At 49.5% G+C, this 26,872-nt stretch overlaps 1 protein-coding gene across 3 annotated transcripts in view; it reads right to left on the bottom strand.

Moving 5' to 3' along the window:
- The window catches only part of EMILIN2 (elastin microfibril interfacer 2), a gene marked incomplete at its 5' end in the record, with an annotated part of 50,347 nt that overhangs the window by 2,011 nt on the left and 21,464 nt on the right, over positions 1 to 26,872 (bottom strand). The window contains 5 exons of one of the 3 annotated variants that reach the window (XM_082853357.1): positions 843 to 971; positions 1,518 to 1,550; positions 2,870 to 3,253; positions 16,817 to 18,727; positions 25,044 to 25,219. In XM_082853357.1, coding sequence (XP_082709483.1) covers positions 843 to 971; positions 1,518 to 1,550; positions 2,870 to 3,253; positions 16,817 to 18,727; positions 25,044 to 25,219 — 2,633 coding nt within the window. The remainder of the gene's footprint in view (positions 1 to 842; positions 972 to 1,517; positions 1,551 to 2,869; positions 3,254 to 16,816; positions 18,728 to 25,043; positions 25,220 to 26,872) is intronic. The other 2 variants (XM_082853359.1, XM_082853358.1) reach the window with 2 other exon arrangements.

Genomic DNA, 26,872 nt, shown 5'->3' with positions numbered 1-26,872 from the left:
GACGGACCCCAGCACTCCGGGCACATGGCCAGCGTCTGCTCAGGGTCACGCAGAACTCCCTTTACTGAAGACCTGCTGGAGAGAGCATGGGCATCCTGGGAACAGGAGAGAAATGAAGGTCACGGTCCCTGTGTGCCGAGAGCACCTGGCCTGTCGGCGTGGACAAGCTGTCCCCATAGCCGAGACTGCGCGGAGTGAGGGCCCCAGGGGAAGCCCAACTTGAGCACAGAGCGAAGCAGCCTTCTCACACCCCCTCCTCCAAGCCCGTCAAAAGCAGAGTGATGCCGAGCTCCACGCCCCTGGGCCTGGAGGCCAGGAGCCCCGTTTTTCTACGCTCTGCACTTCATTCACTCTGATGCTCGCTAAAACCCGAGGCCCGTGCTCCTGAGACCCGGGGCCAGGGCGGCAACTCACATCTCTGCTCGCAGAGAGCCGATTCCCTCCCAGGGGCCACACAGAGCCCCGGCCACAGCAGCACGTGACACACAGGTCCGCTGGTGCCTGTGGGCGGGGGGACAGCGGCGGACCAGGGGGGTCCTGGCTCTCCTCCCGCAGGCGCGATGCCCGCGGCCCCGAGGACAGCAGCCCAGGCACCGGGGTGGCCTCCCGTCCCCGCTGTTCTCGGGGGCTGGGGACCACATGGACCGAACCCCCGTCAGGGCGAGCGGTTCTGCCCCAGAGCAGGCGCCCCGCACTGCTGCTGACCCACTTGGGGCTCAGAAACCAGGAATCCCGCAGGCGGCGGCGTGGGCGCACCTGTCGTGGCACCGGGGAGGGACCTTCCTCGCAGCCTCCCGGCTGGGAGAGGCCTCCCGAGCGGCCGTGTGTGCGGGCGGACTCACCGGTGCTGGGGTCGTACACCTCCCCGTCGTTCACCAGCACTTTGTTAAAGAGGACGACGCCCGCATCGCTGGGGAAAGGCTTCCGGGTGAGCCCCGCAGAGAAGGACACCAGAGACGGCGCCGGGACCCCTGGGCGGAGAGAGGATGCGCCTTCAGTCAGGCCCCGGGCCGAGGCCCGCGCGCCGTCCCGAGGGGCTGCCTGAGCCTTGCATTTCGCCTCAAAGTGGGCACACCCCCTCCTCACACCCTGGGCCCAACAGCGCCCTTGTCAGAGGGGCAGGCAGTTGGTGGGAGTGCGCATGCGTGGATTGCGTTGGCCGCTGCGTGAGATGGGAGGCTTCGCGCATGCGTGGGCCTTGTGCATGATGTCTGGGGTGGGGGCGCTGAGGCCCCACAAGGTGCTTCTGTGTGAGTGCTTCTGAGATGAGAGCCGGGAGCCTGCGCGCGCACACGCGAGGCGGGGGCTTTGCGCATGCGTGATGCTATGCGGTGGGGGCGGTGCACGCACGCGCGTTTGTGTTCGTGCACACGCGAGCAAGTGAGCCGGGGGGGGCTGCACCCGTGCTAATCGCCCAGAGGGAGGAGACAGGACCCGCCGTGGGGGCGGGGGGGGGGGGGGTGGGACAGGGGCTGCCGAGGACCACCCGCTTCGGCCTCCCGTCCTGGCTAACGTACCTGGGGAGGCTACAGGCGGTGACTTGGGGTACCCTGAAAAACAAAATGCAGATGCAGTGTCAAAGCCCTAATAGCGCACCTCATTTTCCTGAGCCCCTCCTTTTCTGCCTGTTCCTCACACTGTGTGTAAGTAGACATTAAGAGCACCCACTCCCAGCTGCCTGCACAAGAGAAGACAGCCCTGAGGACGAACTCGCTGGGGGAATAGGAAGAAGATGGACTGGAGCCTTGGGGCCCAAGCCAGCGAGCAGGCTCCAGACTGACATGTCCACTCCCACGCTCGCCCTCCAGGAGCAGGGACTGTTCACTAGCTTTGCCCCCAGGTAGACTGGATGCAGTGTTTGTCGTGTGGATGCGTGGAAGGAAGGACAGACATACAAAGGAACAAATTGCCCAAAAGTATGTAAAACAGATACGGGAAACAGAAGGAAACAGATACGTGGAACAGAAGGAAAACTGTCATCTTAGAAAAGTCCCCACACCTGCCTAAGGGAGCTGGGATCGCTGGAGCTTGGGGTGGCTGAGAAGGAACGGCAGTGACCCCACCTACCCGGCAGGCACGGTGCTTCAGGCAGGCTGTCCTTGCCTGTGGCTCAGTGCCTCCAACTGGCAGCTTGGTTGAACTCTGAGGCGACTGGTTGGTACTATCCTGTGACAGCTGACGTGAACTACCCCAAGCAGCGTCACGTGTTTATATGCGCTAGCCCAGAGCCTCAGCTTCCTCATCTGTCAGTAGAATATCAACTTCACGGTGCTGTAGGGAAAGCTGCAGAGCCAGCCCCTAGTTCAGCCCCTGGCACGCAGTGGGTGTCCCATAAATGCTCCCTTTTCCTTCTCCCACCTGCCTTCACCTCCTCCACCACCACGGTGCTGACCTTCCAACTCACATGAAGCACTTAACTGGCCAAGCACTGACCTAGGCTTTTCTCCATCCTCACAATAACTCTCTGAAGTCCTATTATTATCTTGCCTTTGCCGTTGACAGAGCTAAGCCTTACAATGACATAGCTGGGGTTGGAGCCAGAACCTTCCAGCCTACCCACTTTGATGTGTGCTCATCTTTGTGGCTACGCAAGCTCCTGGTATCCTCTTGGTTTCCCCGGTACACTTCCTGCTAGGGAGATCAAGGAGCTGCCTGTGTGGTCCATGGTCCAGGTATTACAGCCCGTGGCACAAATCTATTTCTAAGTATGATGTACTATCCCCAGAGTACCACAGAACCTTTGGAGAGCCAAGTTTTGGACCTTGTACCCTGAAGGCTGCACCCATGACCCGCAGAGACCCTGCAGCTGCCCCCTCTGTGCATCCTCACCTGCCGTAGCTCAGATGGCCCAGCAGCGGGGGACCCTTACCTGGTGCTCCCGCGTAGCCTTCGGCCCTGGGGATGGGCCCCTGCCCAGTCTGGCCGTCCACGCCCCGGGGCAGTCCTCGCCCCGACATGCCCATCCTGCCCGGGGGCCCGGCCTCTCCAGTCTCCATAATGACCCCGGTAGAGCCAGGCAAGAAGGGCAGCCCCGTCCAGCCTGGCCGCAGCAGCGGGGGCAGTGGCCGGGGGCGTCTCTTGGGCAGGACAGGCTGCTGGCCTATGTACGGCTGCTGTCCAGGGTCCTTGGACGGCGGTGGAGGGGTCGGCGGTGGAGGGGTCAGCGCTGGAGCAGATGGCTTGGTGGGGGCCTCTGCCGGGTGCGGGGCCTTCCCTTGGGGCAGAGGCTGGGGTGCTGCTGAGGGCTCCTCCGCTGAGCATTTGGAAAGTGGAAAGAAATACACAGGGTTCAAAACCTCAGACTTGACTGCTCGACCACAGGTCCCCTCTGTGAGACTTCCGTGGGCATGGCTCCCTGGAAGGTGTGTGCTTGGGGGGCTGGCCTGTGGCCTCTGGGCTGGGCCCACCAGCAAACACAAGAGCAGCCACCACAGAGTGGGGACAGCCTGCCTGGACCCCCTGCCCAGGGGAGGGGGACCTTCACCCTCTTTCTTCATGATGGTCGTACTCTCCAGAACAGCACCCGAACCTCCCTGATTTCACTACATGGTGATACCACAGGGGTATCTGCCTGCCTGCTGCCACCCACGGCCTTGCATTCTCTCAAACAAGCTAGTCTCACGGTCTCAGTGGACAGCCTCACAAGCCCAGGACCTGCTGGGTGCAGACGTCACGGGACGCAGGCAGGTGCCAGGGAGCTCGGGCTGCCTCTGCAGCGGGCACAGCTCCCAAAGGCGCGGCAGTGCCCCCCACCTCTCACCACAGCCTCCAGATCACCAACTGAGGGAATTTCCACTGCAGAAAAGTCGTGATTCACATTTCCCTGCCCTCTTGGGATGGCGCTATGACACAAGCGGGAAGCTGCCACCCTTTCCTCCTATGAATACATTCCTGGAACTAACCTTCCAGGAAGCCCTTCCTGAAGGCCTGTAAGACATCTAAAAATAACCAGGATTGGTCACAATACCATCCTCAAAAGCCAAACCCCACCCACCTCCTCAATCTGTATTATGCCTGCAATGGCCCAGCTTCCAAGGCTACAAAATTATGACCAAGCAAAATCAGTAACTGCATTGTGCCCCACTGCCTAGTTTTGTTTTAAAACTCACAAAGGTAATTATGGCAGATCGAACCCATGCTCCCCCTCCACTCACAGGTTGCTAGCCCACCTCCAGCCCCAAAGGGAGACTATTTCTCAAATAGCCTTTCCCACCCAGTACTCCATGAGAGGATTAATCCCTAAGGAAAATGATTTGAATGAAGTGATCACTTTTTAATTTCCCCCATGGATGGTACAGAACTAATACCATTCTAGATGCACTGAAGATAAGTTAATTCACACCATACAGTGGAAAGGCATCAGGCCTTAATTCTCTTCAGGACTGTGGTGGGAAGAGTTGAGCTGGGCATAGAAACTGAGGCAGAGCAATTCCCGACATGGGGACACCACCAGCCACAGTGAAGGACAAGAGTGAGAAAGGAAACCAATGAACAAAAAGGAACTTTAAAGAGATAATGCAAGAAAATAAGCATGTAATAAGGTGTGCTCCTCACTAGCAAGGATGCCCACAGGCTTCGCCAAGTGTGTAACTTTAGCTTCTGCACTAAATAAACCGCTTCATTGCGTGCTCTCCCACACGTACTGTTCTTCTAATAAACGCTGTGCCTGCTTTAAACAAAAACAAAGTAATAATCTCAGAAACAGAAGACACTGCATCCAAAGTATAAGAACAGATTGGTATTGAGAGAGGCCTAACCAGAGAATGAAGATGAGTCTTTGCTGATTAAAAATATACTTGCCAAAATAAGAAAATTCAATGAAACAGTTGGTAGATAAAGTCAAGGTGCTCTTTCAGAAGGTAGACCAGGGAGAGAAAATAATGGACAATAGGAGAGAAACCATAGGAAAATTAGACTCTTTCCAACCCAGAAGTCTTTCCCGAAAAGAAAGATCAGAAAAACAGGTGTAGGGATGATGAGGTAGTAAGGAGAAACTCAAATACACAATTTCTCAGAACTAAGAAAGATCCCAGCACTATTATTAAATGAAAGACCCAAACCAAAGCATATTCAGAACACTGAGGATAAAGAGAAGACCACACAAACTGTCAGGGGAAAACTAATAAGTGACCTCAAATCAGAAGGTCATCACCAGGCTTCTCAACAACAGTACTGGAAACCAGAAGACAAAAGAACACCTTCAAATTTTGAGGGAATATCATTGCTAACCTTGAATTCTATACCCAGCTAAAATATCTGCCCGTTGTGAAACTAGAATAAAGACATTTCCAGGCATGCACTATTTAAAGACAAACAAGCAAAACTGTCGAGCACCCTTTCTTAGAAAGCTATTGGAAAATGTACTCCACTGAAACAAGAGAGTAAACCATGAAAGAAAGAAATGCAGAGTAAAGGAAAGGGTCTAAGACAGGAGAGAGGTTCAAGAAATTTCTAGGATGGTAGTGAAGGAAGTTTCAGATTGAAAGCCTTAGAGCAAGTCCAGAGAATAAGCAGTCCAGACTGGGCCAGGAAGAGAGAACTCCCGGAGAGAGGTCACTGATTTAAAAAATGGAACTGACAAATGATCTGATAATTCTTATGGTATTGAGAGGGTGTCAGAGAGTGAGAAGAATCCAAAACAGATATGTAAAATCTAGCAAATAATAATGCAGCACTACTACTAATTCAGAGGAAAGCAAAACGAAAAGCAACGTGATCATATCTGGCCATTACTGAGCTGTTCAGCTCCTCATAGCATAAGTACTGACTTGATTTTTGTGGCATAACTCCACTGGGAGCTGGGAGGAGGGGAAGCAGGGGGCGACACGAGAGAGCCTAATAGGCTGATGTCCACAGCTGATAAGGAATATATATAATGTCAAATAATACCCATATAGAGATATCTAAAGCTAATAAATTGATGGTAAACATCAGGGGGGGAAAACAGCTGAAAGTGGCACGTGGCCACCTCTAGGGTGAGAAGGGTAACAGGGAAAAGGGGGCAGGAAAGCTGGTTTTCATTATGAACTTCTCAGAACTATTTCATTTTTATAAGACATAATTATGGAAGACACCCAGGGCCTGTTTCTAAACTCTTTTCCCTCCAGTCCAAGCTCAGGTCCTTCCCTGTCTGTCTCCCCTCCCTCCTCACGCTGTTTCCAGGCTCACAAGCTGGCCTCCCTCCCAGGGGCACAGGCTCCTGCCCTCGCCCCACCTCCCTTCTCTGCTGGAGTTGCTCCTCCAGCATCTCTCCTCTCTCCTCCATCTCTTTCCTTCCACCCCACCAGCTCCTTCCCTTTAGCCCATGTTTATGTGTCTCCACCCAAAATTTAAAAACAAGTACTTTTCCTCAGTCCTACAACCCCCAATGAATTACAGTTGACAAAGCACCTAAAACTAGCCAAGTACAAGCCCGTCAACTGGGTCCTTATTTTGGTACCTATCCCCCCAAACCCTTTAAACCAGCCCCCTGTCTGTCGCTTGCCCCATCACCTAGTCCAGGTGCTCTCGCTTATCACACACACACCCCGATCTGGGCTAAGTCCAGCTGATTCTAATTTTGAATCGTCCTTTGGGTCCTTCCTCCACATCTTTCTCAGAATACTCTTAGAACGCGTCCTAGTCATCTTCCCTGCTCAGAAATCTCCGGTTGTCCTCCACGGCTCATAAAATCCAACAGAATCTCCTCTGTCATCCGTGTCCCCACCCCCTGCCCCATCGCCTCCTGCCACCTTCAGTACGCCCACAGGGGCCCGGCTCTCATCTGAGCATCCCTGCCTTTGTGCTTTGCTGTTCGCACTCCCTAAAATGCCTCTTCAGGTGCCCTCACCGAAACACACCTCTCCCTGCAGTCCCGGTTCAGATACCCGCTCTTCGTGAAGCTGGCATGAATCTGCCCAGTAGGGCTTGAACATCCTGCCTCCGAACCATGAACCACTTTGGCCTCTCAGGGGTCTTTCCAGGTTTTTTTCATCTCTCCTTTCTTGCTAGATGATGAGCGCTTGAGGACACATTTTAATGATCTTTTATCCCCAGGGCCTGGCACGTGACATTGAGACATCTAAGTATTTGGTGAATGAAGGAAGGCTGGAAGTACAGCAGGTACCATGGGCTGCACCCTCACTCCTGCCAACCGTTAAATGAGGCGCCCTAATTTTGCCAACGATAATCGTTCTGGGGTCCTATAAGGGCAATGCCAGTACCTAGAGTCAGTGATGGTTCTCTTTTACGTTCAGCACTCCCTCAACACCCAGGCTTGTCATAGCAAGTGGAAGGCAGGGGGAAACAAATGAACAACCTGCTTGGGCCAACTATCCTCCGCCAGTCTCCGTGGGGAGTCCGTCCAGCACACTGTGCAGGACAGGCAGCTCCAGAACACCACTCACATCACAGCAAAGACGGTCATGAGAAAGCGGCCCTGGCCCCAGGCTGCTCCCCAGCCCTGGCCCCCAGCACAGGCTCAGCCCAGTGCGTCACGTGGTGTTTCTAAAGCACACATTTATTACATGGTTGTAACAAAGGTTGGACAGCATGTTGCTCACGCTGGAAAGATGACTCTCGTCTTGCCAAAGCGAACATATGTTTCTAATCCAGAGAGTGACCATTTGTACTGAGTTCCTCGTAAGAGCCAAGTGTTGCTGCCCATGTTTCACGTGCGAGGAATGATCAGCCATGCGTGTGCTTGCTCTCGTTCCAGAACTTGCCCCGAGGCATTGGTCCTGATGCCACAGTGTGGCCTTGTGCCACTGTGTGCGGGATGGGCAGGGCCACAGCCTTATCAAGGATGGACCTGACCCCATGTAGGAAAGGCCACTCCCTCTCCATTAAAGTTCTTATTAAAAGCCAGTTTCAACCTTGCTAAGACAAAGACCTGCCTAAGGAAATCCGCAACAGTCCACGAGACTGACATGCCTTCCTCCGCTCTCAGGAGCCCGGGTGGCCTGGCTCCTGCAGCCGCCACACAACCCTGCAGAGTGGCAGCTAAATCGCCCAAGTTCCGGCCCCGTGGCTGTGCCTGGCCACTTGGTGGGATCTTGTCACAGAGCAGGGATGTGGGGACAGACACGGGCCTTGGCCGTGAGTCTTGTTGCTGGTGTGGCTGAGGGAAAGCCACAGAAACCTCCTGAGTGATCAGCTCAGCCATCAATCGGGCTAAACCGGCAAAGACTCCTGACAAGCAGGCGGAATCGGTGCCAGTCAGATGAAGTGATGGGTGCAGGGGCGCGTCCCTGACCGTAAAACACTGTGCAAACGTCAAGGGCAATTCCCAGTTGGGGGGAAGCTGAGCTGCCTGGCCTCCCAAGGGTGTGTCTGCTGACCGAACCCTGCAACTCCGGGGGACTATTTTAAAGAGGTCAATCAAGCCTTATGACTTCATATTTTCTTTCTTTTTCTTTCTTTCTTTCTTTCTTTATTGGCCACGCCGCACAGCTTGCAGGACCTTAGGTCCTTGACCAGGGACTGAGCCTGTGCCCTCAGCAGTGACAGCGTGGAGTCCTAACTACTGGACTTCCACAGAATTCCCAAGACTTATGACTTAAAAAAAACCCGAGCCACATGCTGACATGCAGCAGGCTAAGTGGACGGAGGGCCACACTGCCCGGCAAAGCTCGGTTCTTGGGAAGCGCCTGAGAAACGCGAGGCTCAGCGGGAGGTTCTGCGGGACTCTGGTGCTCTCACTGACGGGCACAGGGCAGGCCCGAGGCAGGGGCTTCCGAGGAGACGCTTGCTGGTCTCCCTGCAGAAAGGCTGAGGGAAGACAGGCCGTGGAGGCATGTGAAGGACTCTCAGGACTGGGGAGACAACCCACAGAAACCCTGCACTGCTCCCCTGACGACAGAGGAAGGGAAACCATGCGTTCGCAGGAACGGTCCTACTCTGAGCAAATGGCAGTCGAAATGCTGCTTTGGGCTTTGGTTGGAATGAAGAGGAAAAGCATTCAAGCTTGTCCAAGGGGCGCTGTGGTTTCATCACAGCAGGGCCCGGACCAACTCTTCCTCTAGAGGACAGAGCCCACTGGCCCAGCCAAGAAAGGAGTCCAGACGTGATCACACAGAAGCTGGTGGAATCAGCCTCAACAGGGGAAACAGGCCGACATTTCTGAAAAGTACAACCTAGAGAACACTGACACAGAGAGACGGCTCCAGCCGCTCCTGTTGACATCGGGGGCAGCTCATTTGGGACGGAGACTCATTCGATGTCACTGAATCCCAGAGAGGCTGACCCAAGCATCAGCGTCACTGGGGGATTTTTTTTTTGGTAGAAATTCACAAGCTGATTCTAAGTTGTATATGGAAATGCAGAGAGAGGATCTACCTGATTTTCAGCCTCACTATAAAGCCGTAGTAGTCAAGGCCTAAGGAGACACGTCAACAGCAAAGAGCAGAGTCCCCCAGTGGACGTGCACGTCACGGTGGAGCTTGCGTGGGTGGCGCTGGGTCAAGTCCGGGATTTCATCCTCTCTCCTCACCGCCCTGCCGCCCCCACTTCTCTTCTTTCTGGGCACGGCAGCCCCGGTGCCGCCTCTGAGGGGGCCTGCCTTCCACTTCTGGGACCAGAGCTAGGGGGTTCTTTGTTTTAATTACAAATTTAATTACAAATTCCTGGATCTGACCTCATCCCTGCTGAGCAGGAATCTCCCGAGTGAGCCCGGAGTCCTTATTTTTGTAAAGCTCACAGAGGATTTTGCACGCAGCTGTGGGAGAGCCCTCCCGGAACATGGCAGTTCTAAAGTCAACGTTAAGATGGAGAAAGGCAGCTGCAACTTTCACCAACTAAAGAGCTTTACAACAACCAGATGCTCACAGGGCGAAAGGGCAGGTATCGTCTGGAGTTGGTGTGGTCTGAGTGTGGGCAGTTTGTTTAGCCTTATATGTATTTATAAAACTCTGACTTACTCCATCATAATATCTTGGACCTACGCTGGCCCCAAACTCAGCCAATTTCAAGTTGAGGGCCAAAACTCTCATAACACTGGCATCAGGCCACACTTCCCCTGGCCATGCTTTACGGTTAAATGCTTATTTGAAAAATCTGTGCTTTTTCATTCTTACAGCACAGCTTAGGCTAAGCAACTGGATAAAGATGGGATTCTTAAATCTGTAATACCCCTGAATGAAACGTTATTAATATAATTCAAAACTAAAAATAGAACTACCATATGATCCAGCCATCCCACTCCTGGGCATGTATCTGGAGAAAACCATCATCTGAAAGGATACACGCACCCCAATGTTCACTGCAGCACTATTTACAACAGCCAAGACATGGAAGCAACCTAAGTGTTCATCGACAGATGAATGGATAAAGATGATGAGGTACATATATACAACGGAATACTATTCAGCCATAAAAAAGAATGAAATAATGCCATTTGCAATAACATGGATGGACCTAGAGATTATCATACTAAGTGAAGTAAGTCAGACAGAGACAAATGTCATATGCTATCACTCATATGTGGAATCAAATTTTGTAAAAATGAAACAAATGAACTTGTTTACAACACAGAATCAGACTTACAGGTATCGAAAACAAACTTATGGTTACCAAAGGGGAAGTGTCAGGGGGAGAGGGATAAATCAGGAGCTTGGGATGAATACACACACACTACTATATACGCTAGATAACCAACAAGGACCTACTGTATAGCACAGGGAACTCTACTCAGTATTCTGGGATCACCTATATGAGAAAAGAATCTACAAAAAAGAATGAATATATGAATATGTATAACTGAATCACTTTGCTGTACACCTGAAACTAACACAACATTGTAAATCAACTATACTCCAACAAAATTAAAATTTAAAAGAAGAGAGAAAAAAAGTATTTATGAGAAATTGCCCTAAGACATTTGCAGAAGAGGTGGCAGATTACAAAGAGGAAGCAGTGCCGCTGTCACTGGAGTTGCTGAAACAGTGCTGCGACGTCCGGCAGGCATGGCCCTTCTTGGAACCGTGACGCAGGGGAGGAGAGCTTCCCTGACGCGCAGACTATTCCCCTGCCCCATCTCGGCTCGGGTGGGAGCCCCAGGTTTCTCAGCAACGGGAACTCCCCTTATGTCCCAACTGGAAGGGGAACAGCAGAAACGTCACAGTCTGGTCCCGGGGCCCCGGCAGAAAGCAGACTCTGGCTTTCAGCCACGCTGGGGGCAGACCCTGGAGCTGCCAGCGACAGAGCGACCCCTACCCGACAATTTCAGTCAACTTGGGGTCAAGCTGCCGCTAAAGGAAAGGGACAGGGTGCTGGGGAGATGGTGTGAAGAACCAACACTGAAAACAGGAGCCAGTGGGACGGGGCACAGAAGCCCAAAGCCTGGGGCCACATCCACAGAAGAACAAAGGACTTCCCCATCTCCTTGCCCTTCAGAAGCTAATTTATTTGAACATGAATCCTGAATGCTAGGAAGGGGAGATTTCTAGGCTTTTTACACTTTCTCCCTGACTCCCAGTTTAGAAAAGAAGAAAAGGAAAGGGAAAGAGGAAAGAAACAAAACCCTCTGGCTTTCTAGAAACATTTGACAGAGCAGCCAGGAGCCCCACACCCAGGGCTCTCATCCCATGTCTGCGGTGTGGACAAGCCTGCTCTCACTCCTCTGAGGCTGCAGGCCTGGGGGCTGGTAGGAAGAGAAAGAGAGAAGTTCACCCAGGAGCAGAATGAACATCCATCATAGGGGACAGAGGGTCGACATCACAGCTGGTATTTACTGAGGGATTCCCAGGTGCCAGGCACTATTTAATACTCCACTAGTTAGGAATATTAATCCTCATACTAACTTTTTGAAGTATTATTATTATGATGATTCTCTCCAATTAACAGGTGTAGAAAGTGAGGCATTAAGTAGATAAATAACTTGCCCAAAGTCACAAAGAATGTGTAGAGTAGCTGGGATTGCAAACCTGGGAAATAATAATCACTTCTTGGCTCTAAATTCTCCAAGAGTTTCTCATGATACTTAAAATCCAAATCCGTTATCACAGCCTATAAAATCCCACCTCATCTGACTCCTACTCCCTGACCTCACTGCCTAAGACTTTCCCCCTTGCTCACAGACCTGATCAAACTGGCATTCTGAGTCCTCAATCAGGACAAACACATTCCTGCCTCAGGGCCTTTGAACATGCTTTTTCCCTCTGCCGGGAACACAGATCTCTGCAGGGCTCGCTCCCTCGTCTTATTCATGTCTCTGCTCAAATGTCATCTCCACTGAGCAACCCTCCCCGACCTCTGATCTAAAATACAAAGTCCCCCGTCCTCTATCACCTTCTCTGTTGGGTCTTTCCCCACACACTGATCGCCAGCTGAAATCAGATCTTCATTTGCTGAGCTGTGCATTACGTGTCTTACGCTCTAGAGTGTAAGGTCCTTCAGGGCTGAAACGCCAGCCCTAGGACATGACTCAGTAAGCACCTGTTGAGCGAATGACTATATAAATGAAGGGGTGGGGCATATGGGGCCCAGGAGAGGGGTGTCACACCCACTTCAGAGCGTTAAGGTGAGACAGTCATGAAAATACAGTGGTTCTTCACCTTTTAGAAGTTAGGCAGTGCTGGGCTTCCCTGGTGGTGCAGTGGTTAAGAATCCGCCTGCCAATGCAGGGGACATGGGTTCGAGCCCTGATGCGGGAAGATCCCACATGCCACGGAGCAACTAAGCCCGTGTGCCACAACTACTGAGCCCGCACTCTAGAGCCCGTGAGCCACAACTACTGAGCCTGCACTCTAGAGCCCGTGAGCCACAACTACTGAGCCCGCATGCCGCAACTACTGGTAACTACTGAAGCCTGCGCGCCTAGAGCCCGTGCTCTGCGAATGAGAAGCCACCACAATGAGAAGCCCATGCGCCGCAATGAAGAGCAGCCCCTGCTCGCCACAACTAGAGAAAGCTGCACACAGCAACGAAGAACCAAAGCAGCCAAAAAATAAATTAATTAATTAACCGAAAAAAAAAAAGAAGTTAGGCAGTGCTCTGAGTCCTAGATGACAGGCGTGGACCTTTCGTCCAAAAAAGTAACCAAACATTTTTGTTTGGTTTATAATCTCAAGAATCAGAGGGATAAATTGGGAGACTGGGATTGACATATTCACACTACTATATATAAAATAAAATAGATAAGTAATAAGAACCTACTGTGTAGCACAGGGAATTCTATTCAATACTCTGTAATGACCTATATGGAAAAGAATCTAAAAAAGAGTGGATATATGGATATGTATAACTGATTCACTTTGCTGTACAGCAGAAACTAACACAACATTGTAAATCAACTCTACTCCAATAAAAATTAATTTTAAAAAAATCTCAAGAATCTCTTTTAAACCCCAGGGAGGAACATCTGCACCAACGATGCAGGAGGTGGCAGGTAACAAACAGACTCGGATCTATCTGAGCGTCCGCTGAAGCCCCTTCTGCTCCCCCGGCTGCCTCGTGGGTAGTTCTGCCCCCTCCGGGTGCTTCTAAAGAAAAGAATGGGGTCTGTGAACAGGGCGGTAGAAACAGCAGAGTGTGAGTCCCTGGCCCAGCAATGTGGCTTCTGGTGGCTACATCCTGCATTCTCAGCTCTGGACCTTGGCTCGCAGTGGGAGAGATGATGACTGTCGTTAATATTCCCTCTGTCCCGACGCCCACCAGCCGCATCACCTTGCCTTGACCAGTGGAATGTGGCTCTCAGAAGGGACACCATGCCAGCTCCGGGCCTCGCCTGGAAGAGGCTTCCGCTTTCACCGTGGGATAAGTCTGACTACCCGAGACCACCTGCTGTGAGGAGGCCCAAGTCAGCCACACGAAGAGACAGGATGGCTGTGTGGAGGGACCCCTGAGGCACCGGACACGTGACCCGTCTGCCTGGCCCTCCCAGCCCAGCCGGGCCCACCAGCCCCCTGACTGCAGCTGAGCGAGTGACTCACGCTGACACCAAATGGAGCAGAAGAACTGCCAAGCCAGTTTCCTGACCCACAGAGTAATGGAAAATGATACAGCTCTGTTGCTTTAAGCCACCAGGATCTGGAGTAGGCTGTCACACAGCAGTAAATAACGGGCCCATTTACACAACTCCTCAGCAGGGATATCCTCCCCTCCTGCTTTGCTGAACCCTACCCACCCCTCAGTATGAGCTCCAGTAACGCCAACGCCTCCTTCCAGAAGCTTCTCTCATCACTCCACCTCACCCTTCACTCCACCAGCCCCTGAACTCTCAACCTCCTCATCCTTGGAGGCTCCCTCCTCCAAGAAGCCCTCCCTGACTTCCACAGTGGCCATGTGCCTGTGCCCGTGACCATCTCTGTCTGCCTGTTTCCCCTCAGAATGTCACTGTCACACACACTGTCACACATCCACATACTGCACAGACATAGCTCATTACTCCCACAAAGTACGGGTTCAGTAAGATCCAATGAACTAAAAGGATAAACCCTGACACCACTCACTGGGCCTTAACACACCACCTCATTCATCCTCTCTGTAGACCAGTGCATGTCGTTAGCCCCGTGACTGAAAACGCCTGGAGGGTGAGGGTCGTGCTACTCACCTCCGCACCCCTCACAGAGCCCTGCGCATAGTAGGTGCTCAATAAATGTACTGTTGACTCTTTTTTTTTTTTTGGCTGCGTTGGGTCTTCGTTGCTGCGCCCGGGCTTTCTCTAGTTGTGGTGAGCAGGGGCTACTCCTCGTTGCAGTGCACGGGCTTCTCATTGCGGTGGCTTCTCTTGTTGTGGAGCACGGGCTCTAGGTGCACGGGCTTCAGTAACTGTGGCCTCAGGCTCTAGAGCACAGGCTCAGTAGTTGTGGCGCAGCATTTGGGATCTTCCCGGACTGGGGCTTGAACCCGTGTCCCCTGCACTGGCAGGCGGATTCTTAACCACTGCACCACCAGGGAAGCCCCTGTACTGTTGACTCTTAACTGGTCCACGTGACCTGAACTCCAGATTCACCCACAGACCTCTCATGCTCCGGTTCTCCTAGACCTGGATGCACTGCAAGGATGGATAGACTCTGCCTGTTTGTCTCTTTTCAATCAATGAAATTCTCGGAAATCCATGCTTTCTACGCTCACAACAACGAGTTCATTCCAAAAGGATCATCTTTTGGAAGCCACATTCTCTTTAAAGGCACTCACCCCCGACCCCTCCTTTCACAGCCAAGCGTGAAGAAGCTAACACAGCTTCCCAGCTGCCTGGGAGCTGCAAATCAACTGGAAATATCTGGTTCAATCTGTTGTTATAAAGCACAGTCCAGACAGAACTGTCACCATGAGGGACAATCATTCTATGAATACACACATAGTCCTGTGACCTTTACCCAACATTCCAGAGATAGGGGAGCTGTGTGGGCCTGGGGGGAGGGGAGGGGGAGGGTTATAAATATAGGGACTGCCTGGGTAATTCCTTATCTACAAACTCCTTATCTCTGGGAAGGTCCAAAGCACTTCCCACCCACCACCTGGGACCCTCCCGCCACCAGGCCCTGGCTCTCCCCGGCCAGGCCAGGGCTCCTCTGCTTCTCCCACTCCAGCCTCCCCTTCTCAGGCTGTAAGTCTCAGATAGGACCTGATCCTAAAATTCTACAAGCTCACACCAGGCCAGGAACTTGCATCAACAGGTAAGGGCCTTTGTCACCTGGAGCTGAGCAAGGTGGAAAGGTGATAAAGGCCAACAAAGAAGACAGGACTGGTCAGGAAGTGGGGTCCTCTCGGGCACATGGCTGGCCCTCCCCAAGTCCTCATGGACCCAGTAAGTGTGCGTTCATCTCAGGGAGACATAAGGGAGATGTGTGCAGGCCTGGAGGACAGCGCCTGGGGTCCTCACCCCACCTCCACCACTTCCCAGCTGTGCGACCTTGGAACACATCCCTGAGGGGACTAGGCCAGTGCTGATTCAAATAAAAAGCGCTCAATAAATGTGAGCTCCCCGCTCATCCCTCCCACGTGCATTAGAAAAGGCTGGCTCAGTACTGAGGCTACTGAATCCAGGTACAAGGGATGCTCTGTCCTTCAGGGATGACGTGCTGAACCCCCAAATAACAGAAATTAACTTGAACATATCACTCAATACTATTAAGGGACCATTCATTCATTCAATTCATTAATTCATTCAACAAACATTTGTCGAGTGTGTCACGTGCAGCCGGCATTGCCCTAAGCGCAACTCATGAGCGTCCTTGTTCTGGACACTACGGGGCTTTAAACAGTTACTGCCCCTAAAGTGCTCTTGTCCACGGTCCTGTCTCTGTCTTTGGAAAGGAATACAATGCATTCTACCTGCCATCACGTAGGCCCTAGATTTTAGGGAACGAGAGGATGCTCAAAGCGGATGCTCTGTCATGATAATGACAGAGATAATGACACCAGCAAACAAGTGATGCTCACACAGAGGTGAAGGGACACACACACAGGAGACTCCCTGAGTAGAAAACAAGACAACATATCCGCTGCCCCAAGCTGTTACGCCACAGATCTGACCCCGACTCTAAGCTCACAGACATGACAGTATAGATCAACCTTCTACCACCTACCTGCGGGGAAGGACCAGTTCTCCTTTTGTATTTTCAATTTGCTGTCGGCTGACCATTTGCAAAATGCACAGATCGTGTGCTTGAATGCTACGGTGACGTCAAATTATGTTAAAAGTTTCTAAATACTTTCTCTCACTGTTGGTACTTGCCTTAATTTTACCCAGCACCCAACGATTCACAAACTGGCCCCCATCTATGAAGCACACTTCGGTTAGCAGTGATGAAGTTAATTCCACAAACCATCCAAAACCTAGCATAATACGTGTTGCAAACAATTACAAGAAATGGAATTGTAAAGGTCCACTTACTTGCCGATGGTTGAAATCTGATCAGGTCTTGCAAGTCCGTAGAAATCTGGAAAACATGGCTATAGAACTGCTGGACTGAATTCTTCAGGCCAGAGATGTCTCTGGAATGTGCCCGGAGCGTCCCGTTCATCTGCCTGACACAACTCCAGAGGCTGCTGACATGCTTGTTGAGCCCTTCCTTGATTTTCTGAAGACTTCCTGAGATGGAGTCCAATTTGCTGCAGGTTTTCTCCATATGAGACACCCTGTCCTCCACCACAGAGACCCCCCTCTGGACCCCGTGTGTCTTCTCCTTACAAGCGTCCAGCTCGGCGAGGACCTGGCCCTGCAGCCGCTGCCACCTCTCCTCCAGCTGGTCGCAGCAATGCACCGAGGCGGCCGGGGGAGACGGGAGGGGTTCAGCCCCCTTAGGAGACCCATGCCCTGCAGCCTTTTTACCTTCTCTACCACTGCTCAGCTCATTATGAAGATGACTCACGTGGTCTCCTGTGTGGTTTAGTTGAGAATAAAGAAAACTAAACTTCTGTTGAAGTCTCTGGATGCTACGCTCGGTTTCTTGAAACTTCCTATGCATTGTGTCATTTAGAGATTTCAAAAGGCTCAAAGCGTCACCTGCTGAAGGGTCGTCTCCATTTCGCAAAGTATCTTCTCTCCCACGAGGCTCTCCCTGGAAGTTCTGTAGGCACATATCCTCCACCACTTGCACTTTGTCCTTCAGGTGGTTTAACTCCACCATGACCTGTTTGTTCCCAGCCCCCGACCCATCAGGCGGGGCTGACGCTGGGGAAGCAAGTTCTGCCTCGGAGCCGTTGGCCATCGCCAGGAGAGCGCTCCCCAGCCGCTCCTCCAGAGACTGTATTTTCTGATCAAGAAGGTGCTTCAAGTCATCTACCTCCCCACTGATGGTCCCCCGGAGGGTTTCTTCAATGTAAAAGCAGTGTTCCTCTGCATTCTTCTCTGTCACGTTGATCCTTGCATCCAGTTCATTCCATCTGGCATCAAAGTCCACATCTGGCTCTGGAACTACGAGGCGGTCAAACTCATTGTCTAGTCGTCCGTTCAGCATTCTAGTCGCTTCAGCAACTCTTTCAATTTTCTGGTCTAACGTCTTGACCTGTTGCCCAAAGTCACCATTCTTGGCACCGTCACAGCAGTTTGCCCTGGTTGGAGGGTCTTGGACCCGGGCTCGAAGGTCACTGATTTCTTTTCTCAGGTTGGTTTCCTTCTCTCCTATAAGCTCCATCACTCCCAGGTAGCTGCTCCCATAGTCATCACAGTGCTGCTGGAGACCAATTAGCTTATACTCACACGAGTTCTTCAGATCAGCCAGCTTCCTGTCCATTCCCTCCATGAGCTCCTCTCTCAGGGCATCAATCTGACTATCGACATACGCTTGGTAGAGCTCATTGGTCGTCATGGTGACCGTAGGGCCCTGGGCCGCCTCCTGGAGCTGTCTGAGCTGCCCTTCATAGCCCTTCACCTTCCCATCCAGCTCGTCCAGCTTGCTACTCTTGGTTTTCAGGGCATCCTTGACTTCAGCCAATTCAGACTTGATGTCCTTCATGCCAGATTCCTTACTGTTGAGGACACCAGGAAGCTGGACCGTTTCTGGTTCTCCACCAACGGCACTGTCAGGCACTGGCTGGGGGTGCAGGTTACTGAGCCACGATGCCAGCATTTTGCTGGCATCATCCTGAATGGAGTGTTTGAGGTTTTCATTCACTCCAGCAATGGAAGACTGGAGATCAAGAACCGTCCTTGTGAGTCGGAGAACCTTCTCCTCAAGCACCTGGATTTTCTTTTCCTGAAGTTCTAGGGGCCCCTGTTTTGGATCTACGGTCCGACTTAGTTCTGCTGCAGGAGTTGGTGACAAAGTCTTCCCAGGCTCTGAGACTCGGCTTGGTTCACTGTCTGTTACAAAGAAAGAGTTGGACATGACTTAACATTTTCTACCTTTACCCAGTTTCTGCAAAGACAATAAGCAGGGTGTTCATGGGATTCACTTACAGCTCCCTTCTCACTGCAGGTAATTATTCTGCTAGAGTCGAAAAAGACTATGGGCTTTAAGTAAAAGAGACCTCCAGGGGCATTCTGGCCCTGCTGTTTACAGTCTGCCCTCGAGCAGGTTAACTCACTTCTGTGAACTATAATCCCCTCATCTACAAAGCAGAGGTACTATCTTCCCTCTTGGTTTGTTAAGAGGATATTTACATGGCACATCATAGATATTCAACGGCCTCTTTCACCCTGAAGGGAAAATTCTTTATTTGCGTTATCATATGAACATACATCATTCCCACATTAGTAACTGCACCCACACCCCGGTGGTTGACTGCATTCTGTAAACCCACAAGAACCCACTTGAGATCCACCCATTAGCAGTTGGGTGGTATGATATCACACGAGCAACAAGTTATCCTCCAAGCAACCCCTAAATGTTTGCTTACTTTTAATAGCATCCCTGTGCTAAAAGACTCTCATAGACGTTGTTCAGTGCTGTCATGCAGCTGGGGAAACTAACAGCAAATGAGAGATAAAGCAACAGAGTCTACTGGCGTCTGCCAACAACAGAGCTACGTGGCCCTAAGCAGTGAGAGTCACTAAGTCAAAGAATACAAACATGGCATTTGTTTTTGGCCAAGCCCCGCGTGGCTTGCTGGATCCTAGTTCCGGGACCAGGGATCCAACCCGTGCCCCGTGCAGTGGAAGCACAGAGTCCTAACCACTGGACCGCCAAGGAATTCCCCAAACATTCCATTTTTGATAATCCTACTTTAAGAAATGTACCCTGCAAGGAAACAGTCCAAAAGAAAAAAATTATTATAATTGTGATGAGTCATAAAATGAAAATAAACTAACGTACAGAGAGAGAGAGAAATTAAACAAAAAGCAGGTTATCAGAATCTGAGGCACTGGACTTCCCTGGTGGTGCAGTGCTTAAGAATCTGCCTGACAATGCAGGGAACACAGGTTCGAGCCCTGGTCCGGGAAGGTCCCACATGCTGTGGAGCAACTAAGCCCGTGCACCACAACTGAGCCTGTGCTCCGGAGCCTGTGAGCCACAACTGCTGAGCCCGTGTGCCACAACTACTGAAGCTCAAGTGCCTAGAGCCCGTGCTCTGCAACAAGAGAAGCCACTGCAATGAGAAGCCCGCGCACCGCAACAAAGAGTAGCCCCCGCTCACCACAACTAGAGAAAGCCCGCACGCAGCAACGAAGACCCAACGCAGCCAAAAATAAATAAATAAATTTATTTTTTTTTTAAATCTGAGGCACTAGGAGAATAAGCAGCAAACCACGCCCTTGAACACAGAATACAAGGAATACTAGAATACCATCGACAAGCCTACAGACGATACTGAGACCTAGCGTGTAAAGTGGAAAAAGTCACACACGACATAGGTTACAATGAAATAAAATGCATTAATGTAAATTGACAAACACTGGAAGTAAATTTAGAATGTTGTCGATATTTGAGCTTCATGTTCATTGTTTTTTCCTCCTCTAAACTTTTGCAGATGATCATATCAACAGTTATTATTCATTAAAATCAACATAGTGTTAAAACCAAGACTGGAATTCAGATGTCTAAATTCCCAAGGAGAAAACTAGAAAGAACACCTTGTTTTCCATACTGAAAAATGTATTCTATCTCAGGACACCAGAAATAAAATTCATTGAATCACGTACACATGAAATGCTGTTGTGAGCAAAGGAAATTTTTTTCTAAGGGCTGGAGAAGCAGGGGAGAATCAGGATGTAAGCAGAGGTTTTCTTCATACACTGCTGGTGACTATAAGAATTGTTATCACTTTTTGGAAGGATAATTTGGCAAGTGTATCAAAATACTCAGAATCCTTTTGACTCTGCAATTACACTTCTAGAAATTTATTCTAGTAAATAATAAGGATGAATCCAAAAATTTAACAGGAAAAAATACTTATTCAAATACTATCTATAATAATGAAAAATTGCAAACAGTCTAAAGGACCAACGGTACAGGATAATGTCCAAACAATGACACTCTATGAAGCCACAAGATGATATTGTAGTATATTTAATGACATGAATGTTTTTTCATGAAGTTAAAAAGTAAGTTCCAGAAACAGTATGTTCATTACAGTGATAGTGGGTTGAGGATAGGCGCTTCCTTTCATTCTCTTCTGAAATCTCACTAAAATGGCAAAAAACAAAACAAGCAAAACAAACCCCAACCAAGTCACATATAAAAAATTGGGAATCAGAATGGTTTTGGACATTTTCACAGTGCATTGGAAACTAGAAGAAAAAAAAATTTTAATTGAAGTACAGTTGATTTACAATGTTATGTTAGTTTCAGGTGTACAGCAAAGTGATTCAGATATATATATGTATATATATTCTTTTTCAGGTTCTTTTCCCACATAGGTTATTATAAAATATTGAGTATAGTTCCACGTGCTATACAGTAGATCCTTGTTATCTATTTTATATGTAGTAGTGTGTATATATTAATCCCAAATTCCCAATTTGTCCCTCCCCCGCAGTTTTCCTCTTTGGTAACCATAAGTTTGTTTTCTATGTCTGTGAGTCTCTTTCTGTTTTTCAAATACGTTCATTTGTATCATTTTTTTAGATTCCACATATAAGTGGTATCATATGATATTTGTCTCTGACTTACTTCATTTAGTATGATAATCTATAGATCCATCCATGTTGCTGCCAATGGCATTATTTCATTCTTTTTATGGCTGAGTAATATTCCGTTGTATGTATACACACCACATCTTCTTTATCCATTCACCTGTCAATGGACACTTAGGTTGCTTCCATGTCCTGGCTACTGTAAATAGTGCTTCAATGCACACTGGGGTGCATGCATCTTTTCAAATTATAGTTTTATCTGGATATATGCCCAGAAGTGTGATCGCTGGATCATATGGTAGCTCTATTTTTAGCTTTTTAAGGAACCTCCATATTGTTCTCCATGGTGGCCGCACCAATTTACACTCCCACCAACAGTGTGGGAGCATTCCTTTTTGGAAACTAGAAGAAAATTGAGTGATGCTTTCAAAATTCTAAAGGAAAATTATTTCCAACCTAGAATTCTGAAGCTGGAGTAAATATATTTTCAGAATATCAAAAAGTTTACCTCCCATGCAATCCTCCCATGAAACTACTAGAAGATGTGCTCTACCAAAACAAGGGAATAAACTGAGAAAAAGCAAGCAGGGGGTACAGGAAGCAGGGAACGGATGGGAGAGAAGTCAGTTAAGGTCACAGGGTGGCAGCTGTGAACAAGGACAAGCAGATGACCAGTCCAGGTGGGGCAGGTGAGAAGGCTCTAGGAGAGATTTCTTCAAGGAGATGAAACCGATGTGTCTGAACAAAACGAGGGGACATGCAGAAACCAGCGGAGAGTCTGGGTTGAAATAGGGATAAAAATATAGAAAACCAAGCAAAGGAAAACATACTTATTAACTCTAGAGAAATCCAGAAACAGTGTAGGAAAGGCAGCATATTCATAGTACACTACAGAGCTCCCCTGTAAACATTATATAACTACTACAGTGTAACCAATAAATACCGAACAGATAAAAACACAGTATAACTGAATGGAAAGGATGGCAGTATAGGAGCCCCATGTTAGATGAAAGGGACTTAAATCCTCACCTTCCATAATGAGAAGTCACGGGGTGTGGAGGTAAATTCCAAAAGACCATCTAAAGAGTTTAAAGTAGTGCTCGCTTCAGCAGCACATTTACTAAAACTGGAATGATACAAAGAAGATTAGCATGGTCCCTGCACAAGGATGACAGGTGAATTTGTGGAGCGTTACATATTTTTAAGCAAACCTAAGTGTCCATCGGTAGATGAATGGATAAAGAAGATGTGGTATATACACACAACGGGATACTGCTCAGCCATAAAAAAGAATGAAACAATGCCATTTGCAACAATATGGGTGGATCTGAAGGGTTTTATGCTTAGAGAAATAAAAGTCAGACAGGGAAAGACAAATACTCTGTGTTATCATTTATATGTGGAATCTAAAAAATAGAACAAATAGATGTATATAACAAAACAGAAACAAACTCACAGACACAGGGAACAAACTGGTAGTTACCAGTGGGGAGAGGGAAGGGGGGAGGGGCAAGACAGAGGCAGAGGATTAAGAGGTACAAACTATGTAAAAAATAAATAAGAAAGAAGGACAACACAGGGAAATATAGCCATTATTTTGCAGTAAATTTAAATGAAGTATAATCTATAAAAATACTGAATCACTGTGTTGTACACCTGTAATTAATATAGTATTGTAAATCTATACTTCAATTATTTTAATTTTTAAAGAGTTTAAAGTAATTACCCCTGAGAAGGGAAAGTGGGAGAGAAAGGGAATTTGCTAATACCCCTGAGAAGGGAAAGTGGGAGAGAAAGTGCTTTTCCTAATAGTCCTTATAAAGCTACTGAACTCATTAAACTACATGTATGTTTAAACTTTTATAAAATAAAAAGTAAAACTAAACAAAACAGAAATAAACTGTCCGCTATGATCCAACACGCCCCCTCACTACTTGTCTAGTGTCTGCCTTTCATGAGGTCAGGGATTGTGTCTGCCTTGATTTTCTCTTTTCCTAAGAACCTAGTATAGAGCCTGCAGATATAGAATAAATATTTGTGGGACGAATGAATGAATTTTTCTTTAACAAAATGTACGCGCAGAAATAGAAAAGAGAATAGTGTTCTATACTAAAATGTTAACAGTAGTTGTCATTTGGTGGTGAGATTATGTGTACTTAAATATTTTTCCTATAAACATTCTGTAATAGATATGCATTACTTTTATAATAAAAATTATTTTAAAGTCTGTTTTACGGACAATATTGGGAAACACCACTAGTTTCAAAACCGAAAACACAGGACTTCCCTGGTGGCACAGTGGTCAAGAATCCACCTGCCAATGCAGGGGACACAGGCTCAAGCCCTGGTCTGGGAAGATCCCACATGCCGCGGAGCAACTAAGCCCGTGCACCACAGCTACTGAGCCTGCGCTCTAGAGCCCGTGAGCCACAACTACTGAGCCTGCAGGCCGCAACTACTGAAGCCCATGCGCATACAACCCATGCTCCGCAACAAGAGAAGCCACCACAGTGAGAAGCCCGCGCCCCGCGACGAAGAGTAGCCCCTGCTTGCCACAACTAGAGAAAGCCCACGCACAGCAACGAAGACCCAGTGCAGACAAAAAAAAACCCAAAACAAACTGAAAACACCTCATGGGAAAATATAATCATTTAAAGATGACTTAAACATTTAACCCATAAGAAAATCTAGGTTTTTCTCACTGAACTTTAAAAAAGAAGAAAGATAAAGTGATGTAGAATAAAATGTCAAAATATTTTTATCCATAAAAGTCAGTTTCTTAATGTTACACTTAAAAGCCAAGGTGAAAATTATCATTGCTTGCTAAGCTATTCATTGAGTTTGTGCTACTTCACTTAAAAAAAAAAATCAAAAGCAAATTTAAGAACAGCCTCATTGGACACTTCTAACTTGGGGCTTAGCTTTGCAAATATCTCACCCCAAACAGAATAAGAATGATTCTATTTACCTTTTTTTCTTTTTGAAAAAGAAACAATTTTAGTTTCTTCAAATTCAGGTTTATGGGAGCTTGTACATGAAAAGTAAAGTAAAAACAACCCAAGCATCATTACCTCGTTACACTTGACTCTCTTTTGTCAGTGCCTCAGGCCACACAAGGCTGAGACCAGCAGCATCTCCCACTCTAAGGCCTTGGCTTTCACAACCATTTGGCCCTAACAAAGCAATTTACTTTTGTGTGTGTGTGTGTGTGTGTGTGTGTGTGTGTGTGTGTGCGGTACGCGGGCCTCTCACTGTTGTGGCCTGTCCCGTTGCGGAGCACAGGCTCCGGATGTGCAGGCTCAGCAGCCATGGCTCACGGGCCCAGCCGCTCCGCGGCATGTGGGATCTTCCCGCACCGGGGCACGAACCCGTGTCCCCTGCATCGGCAGGCAGACTCTGAACCACTGCGCCACCAGGGAAGCCCGCAATTTACTTTTTAAAAGTCTGTCTTCCGATCGCTACTGCTTCTGCAAATAAATTTGTGTGCCATGTGTCTACTGCAGGCATATATGCGTGTTTTGGGCAGAACTTGGAAAGCTCCACACATCCTGTCGTGTGAAGGAGCAGTGGCGGCCTGCAAAGCAGAGCGCAAGTCAGAAGGTACCTGTGGCTTTCTTCACGCTGCTTCTTGGCCGAGCGGGCGTGGGGCGGGGCGTCTTCACGGGGTCTCTGGGACCTTCTTGACAGTCCCCTCCCCTGAAGCCAGGGCAGCACCTCCATTCCAACTGTGTCACCGTCTTGTACCTGGTGACGTATCTGGGTCTGACATTCACACGATAACTGCCGAAGAAAAAAGGTGGCATCTCTCTTTACTGGCTGCTGTTGCAAACACCCCCAGCCCCCCTGGCTGACCCCGAATGAAGACGCTCCAGGTCACTGCTCTCTCCAGGCTGACCCAGCGGGGATCACTGGTCTCCTCTAGTCCAGCCCTGCCCCCCTCCTTCCTCCAGCTCCTGCATCCACCTGACCCCAGGTCCCCTCCCACTAAAGGCTGGAGAAACAGACAACTCAGCAAAACTTGGCCCATGAATCTCATTGGATGTGGACATTGTTCACAAACTGGGCTTTTATTTCACCGACAAACTTATACAATTCGCTGCTTTGTGGAGGTTTTTCCAAGGTAAGTCAGGGCCATTTGGTTTGTGTTTTAGAGAAACACCCCGGGTGCCCTCACCTCCCATGGCCCCCTGTGTATTCATCTCGGCACCCTCTTTCCCAACACCAACAAAGGGAGCAGCGAGCCCCTGGAGACGCATCTCACGCTATTTGTGTTCAGATCTTTTTAAAAAGATGCCCCGGTCCACACAGCTAATGACAGAAATAAGGAAGCAGAATTGGAACCATTCAAAAATCCCGTTTATGGTGCACTCGTGTATCACATAGAGACCCTGGCAACAAGCTGGAAAGTCCTTTAGACCCAGGGCTGGACCTCAGCCCAGAACACACAGCGCTCAGAGGGACCAACCAGGAGCTCACCCCCCAGCGGCCCTCCCTGCTCACAGCACAGAGGCAAGCCGGCTCCTGGGTCGCCCCGGCTTCTCTTTCTGACTGGGAACGACAGCTCTCTTGAACCTCGTCACTTTCTCTTCATTTCCAACACCCCAGCACGAGCAGCTAGCCCCCTTTTGGGACCGATTCCCAGAAAGAAACAGGCTTTGCATCACGTCCTCAGGGCTGCTGTGTGCTGCCCAGGGGGGCATCCGGGGGCCTGGTGCCAGCCTAGTGACTCCATCAGGCCCCGGCCTTCTGGCAGGTAGAGTTCAAAGCTACATTCCTGAGAAAATTACAAATGGCTAAATGTAATGGACTTCTGGCATCCTCCCTGAGGGTCCAAACCATGACACCCCAAACCTCACATGCCAGGAACCACCTCACATGCCAGGACAGGCAAGGCGACCCTTTGGAATTCCAGGAGGGCCCGCCGACAGCACTGCCCCAGCGGGAGTGTCCCAGCACTGCACTGACCCGTCTCACCTGGTCTTGTAGGGCAGTGGTTCTCAACCTTGGCCGTGTGTTCGAATTACCAGGGACCTGTGAAAAACTACCCATGCTGGGGTCCCACCCTCAGAGGCTCTGATTAATCGGTCTGCGGTGCGGCCTGGGTGTGCGGATTTTGAGACGCTTGGGTGGGAGGCGTTTTAAGGAAAACTGATGAGAAAGCCCAATAAGTAAAACAGAAAAGAAGGGCTGCTCAGGGGGTCAGGGGCAAAGCAGGTGCAAGGCCTGCCTTCCCGGTTCTTCATTCTCTCATTCCCGCCACGTCCCCCATCAAGGCCCCACTATATACATCATTCCTTCTTCACAAATGAGAAAACAGAGGCTCGTAGAGGTTAAGTGGCTTCTCCCAGTTCCAATGGTCAGGAAGGGCCAGGACTGGACTTAGAAGCCGTGTGCTCGCCTGGACCCCGCAGGGCCCTCCCGGCGCACAGAAGC

Source organism: Leucopleurus acutus, assembly GCF_964270905.1.
Source record: "Leucopleurus acutus genome assembly, chromosome: 13".
Taxonomy (NCBI): Eukaryota; Metazoa; Chordata; class Mammalia; order Artiodactyla; family Delphinidae; genus Leucopleurus; species Leucopleurus acutus.
This window is presented reverse-complemented; position numbering and strand designations above follow the sequence as displayed.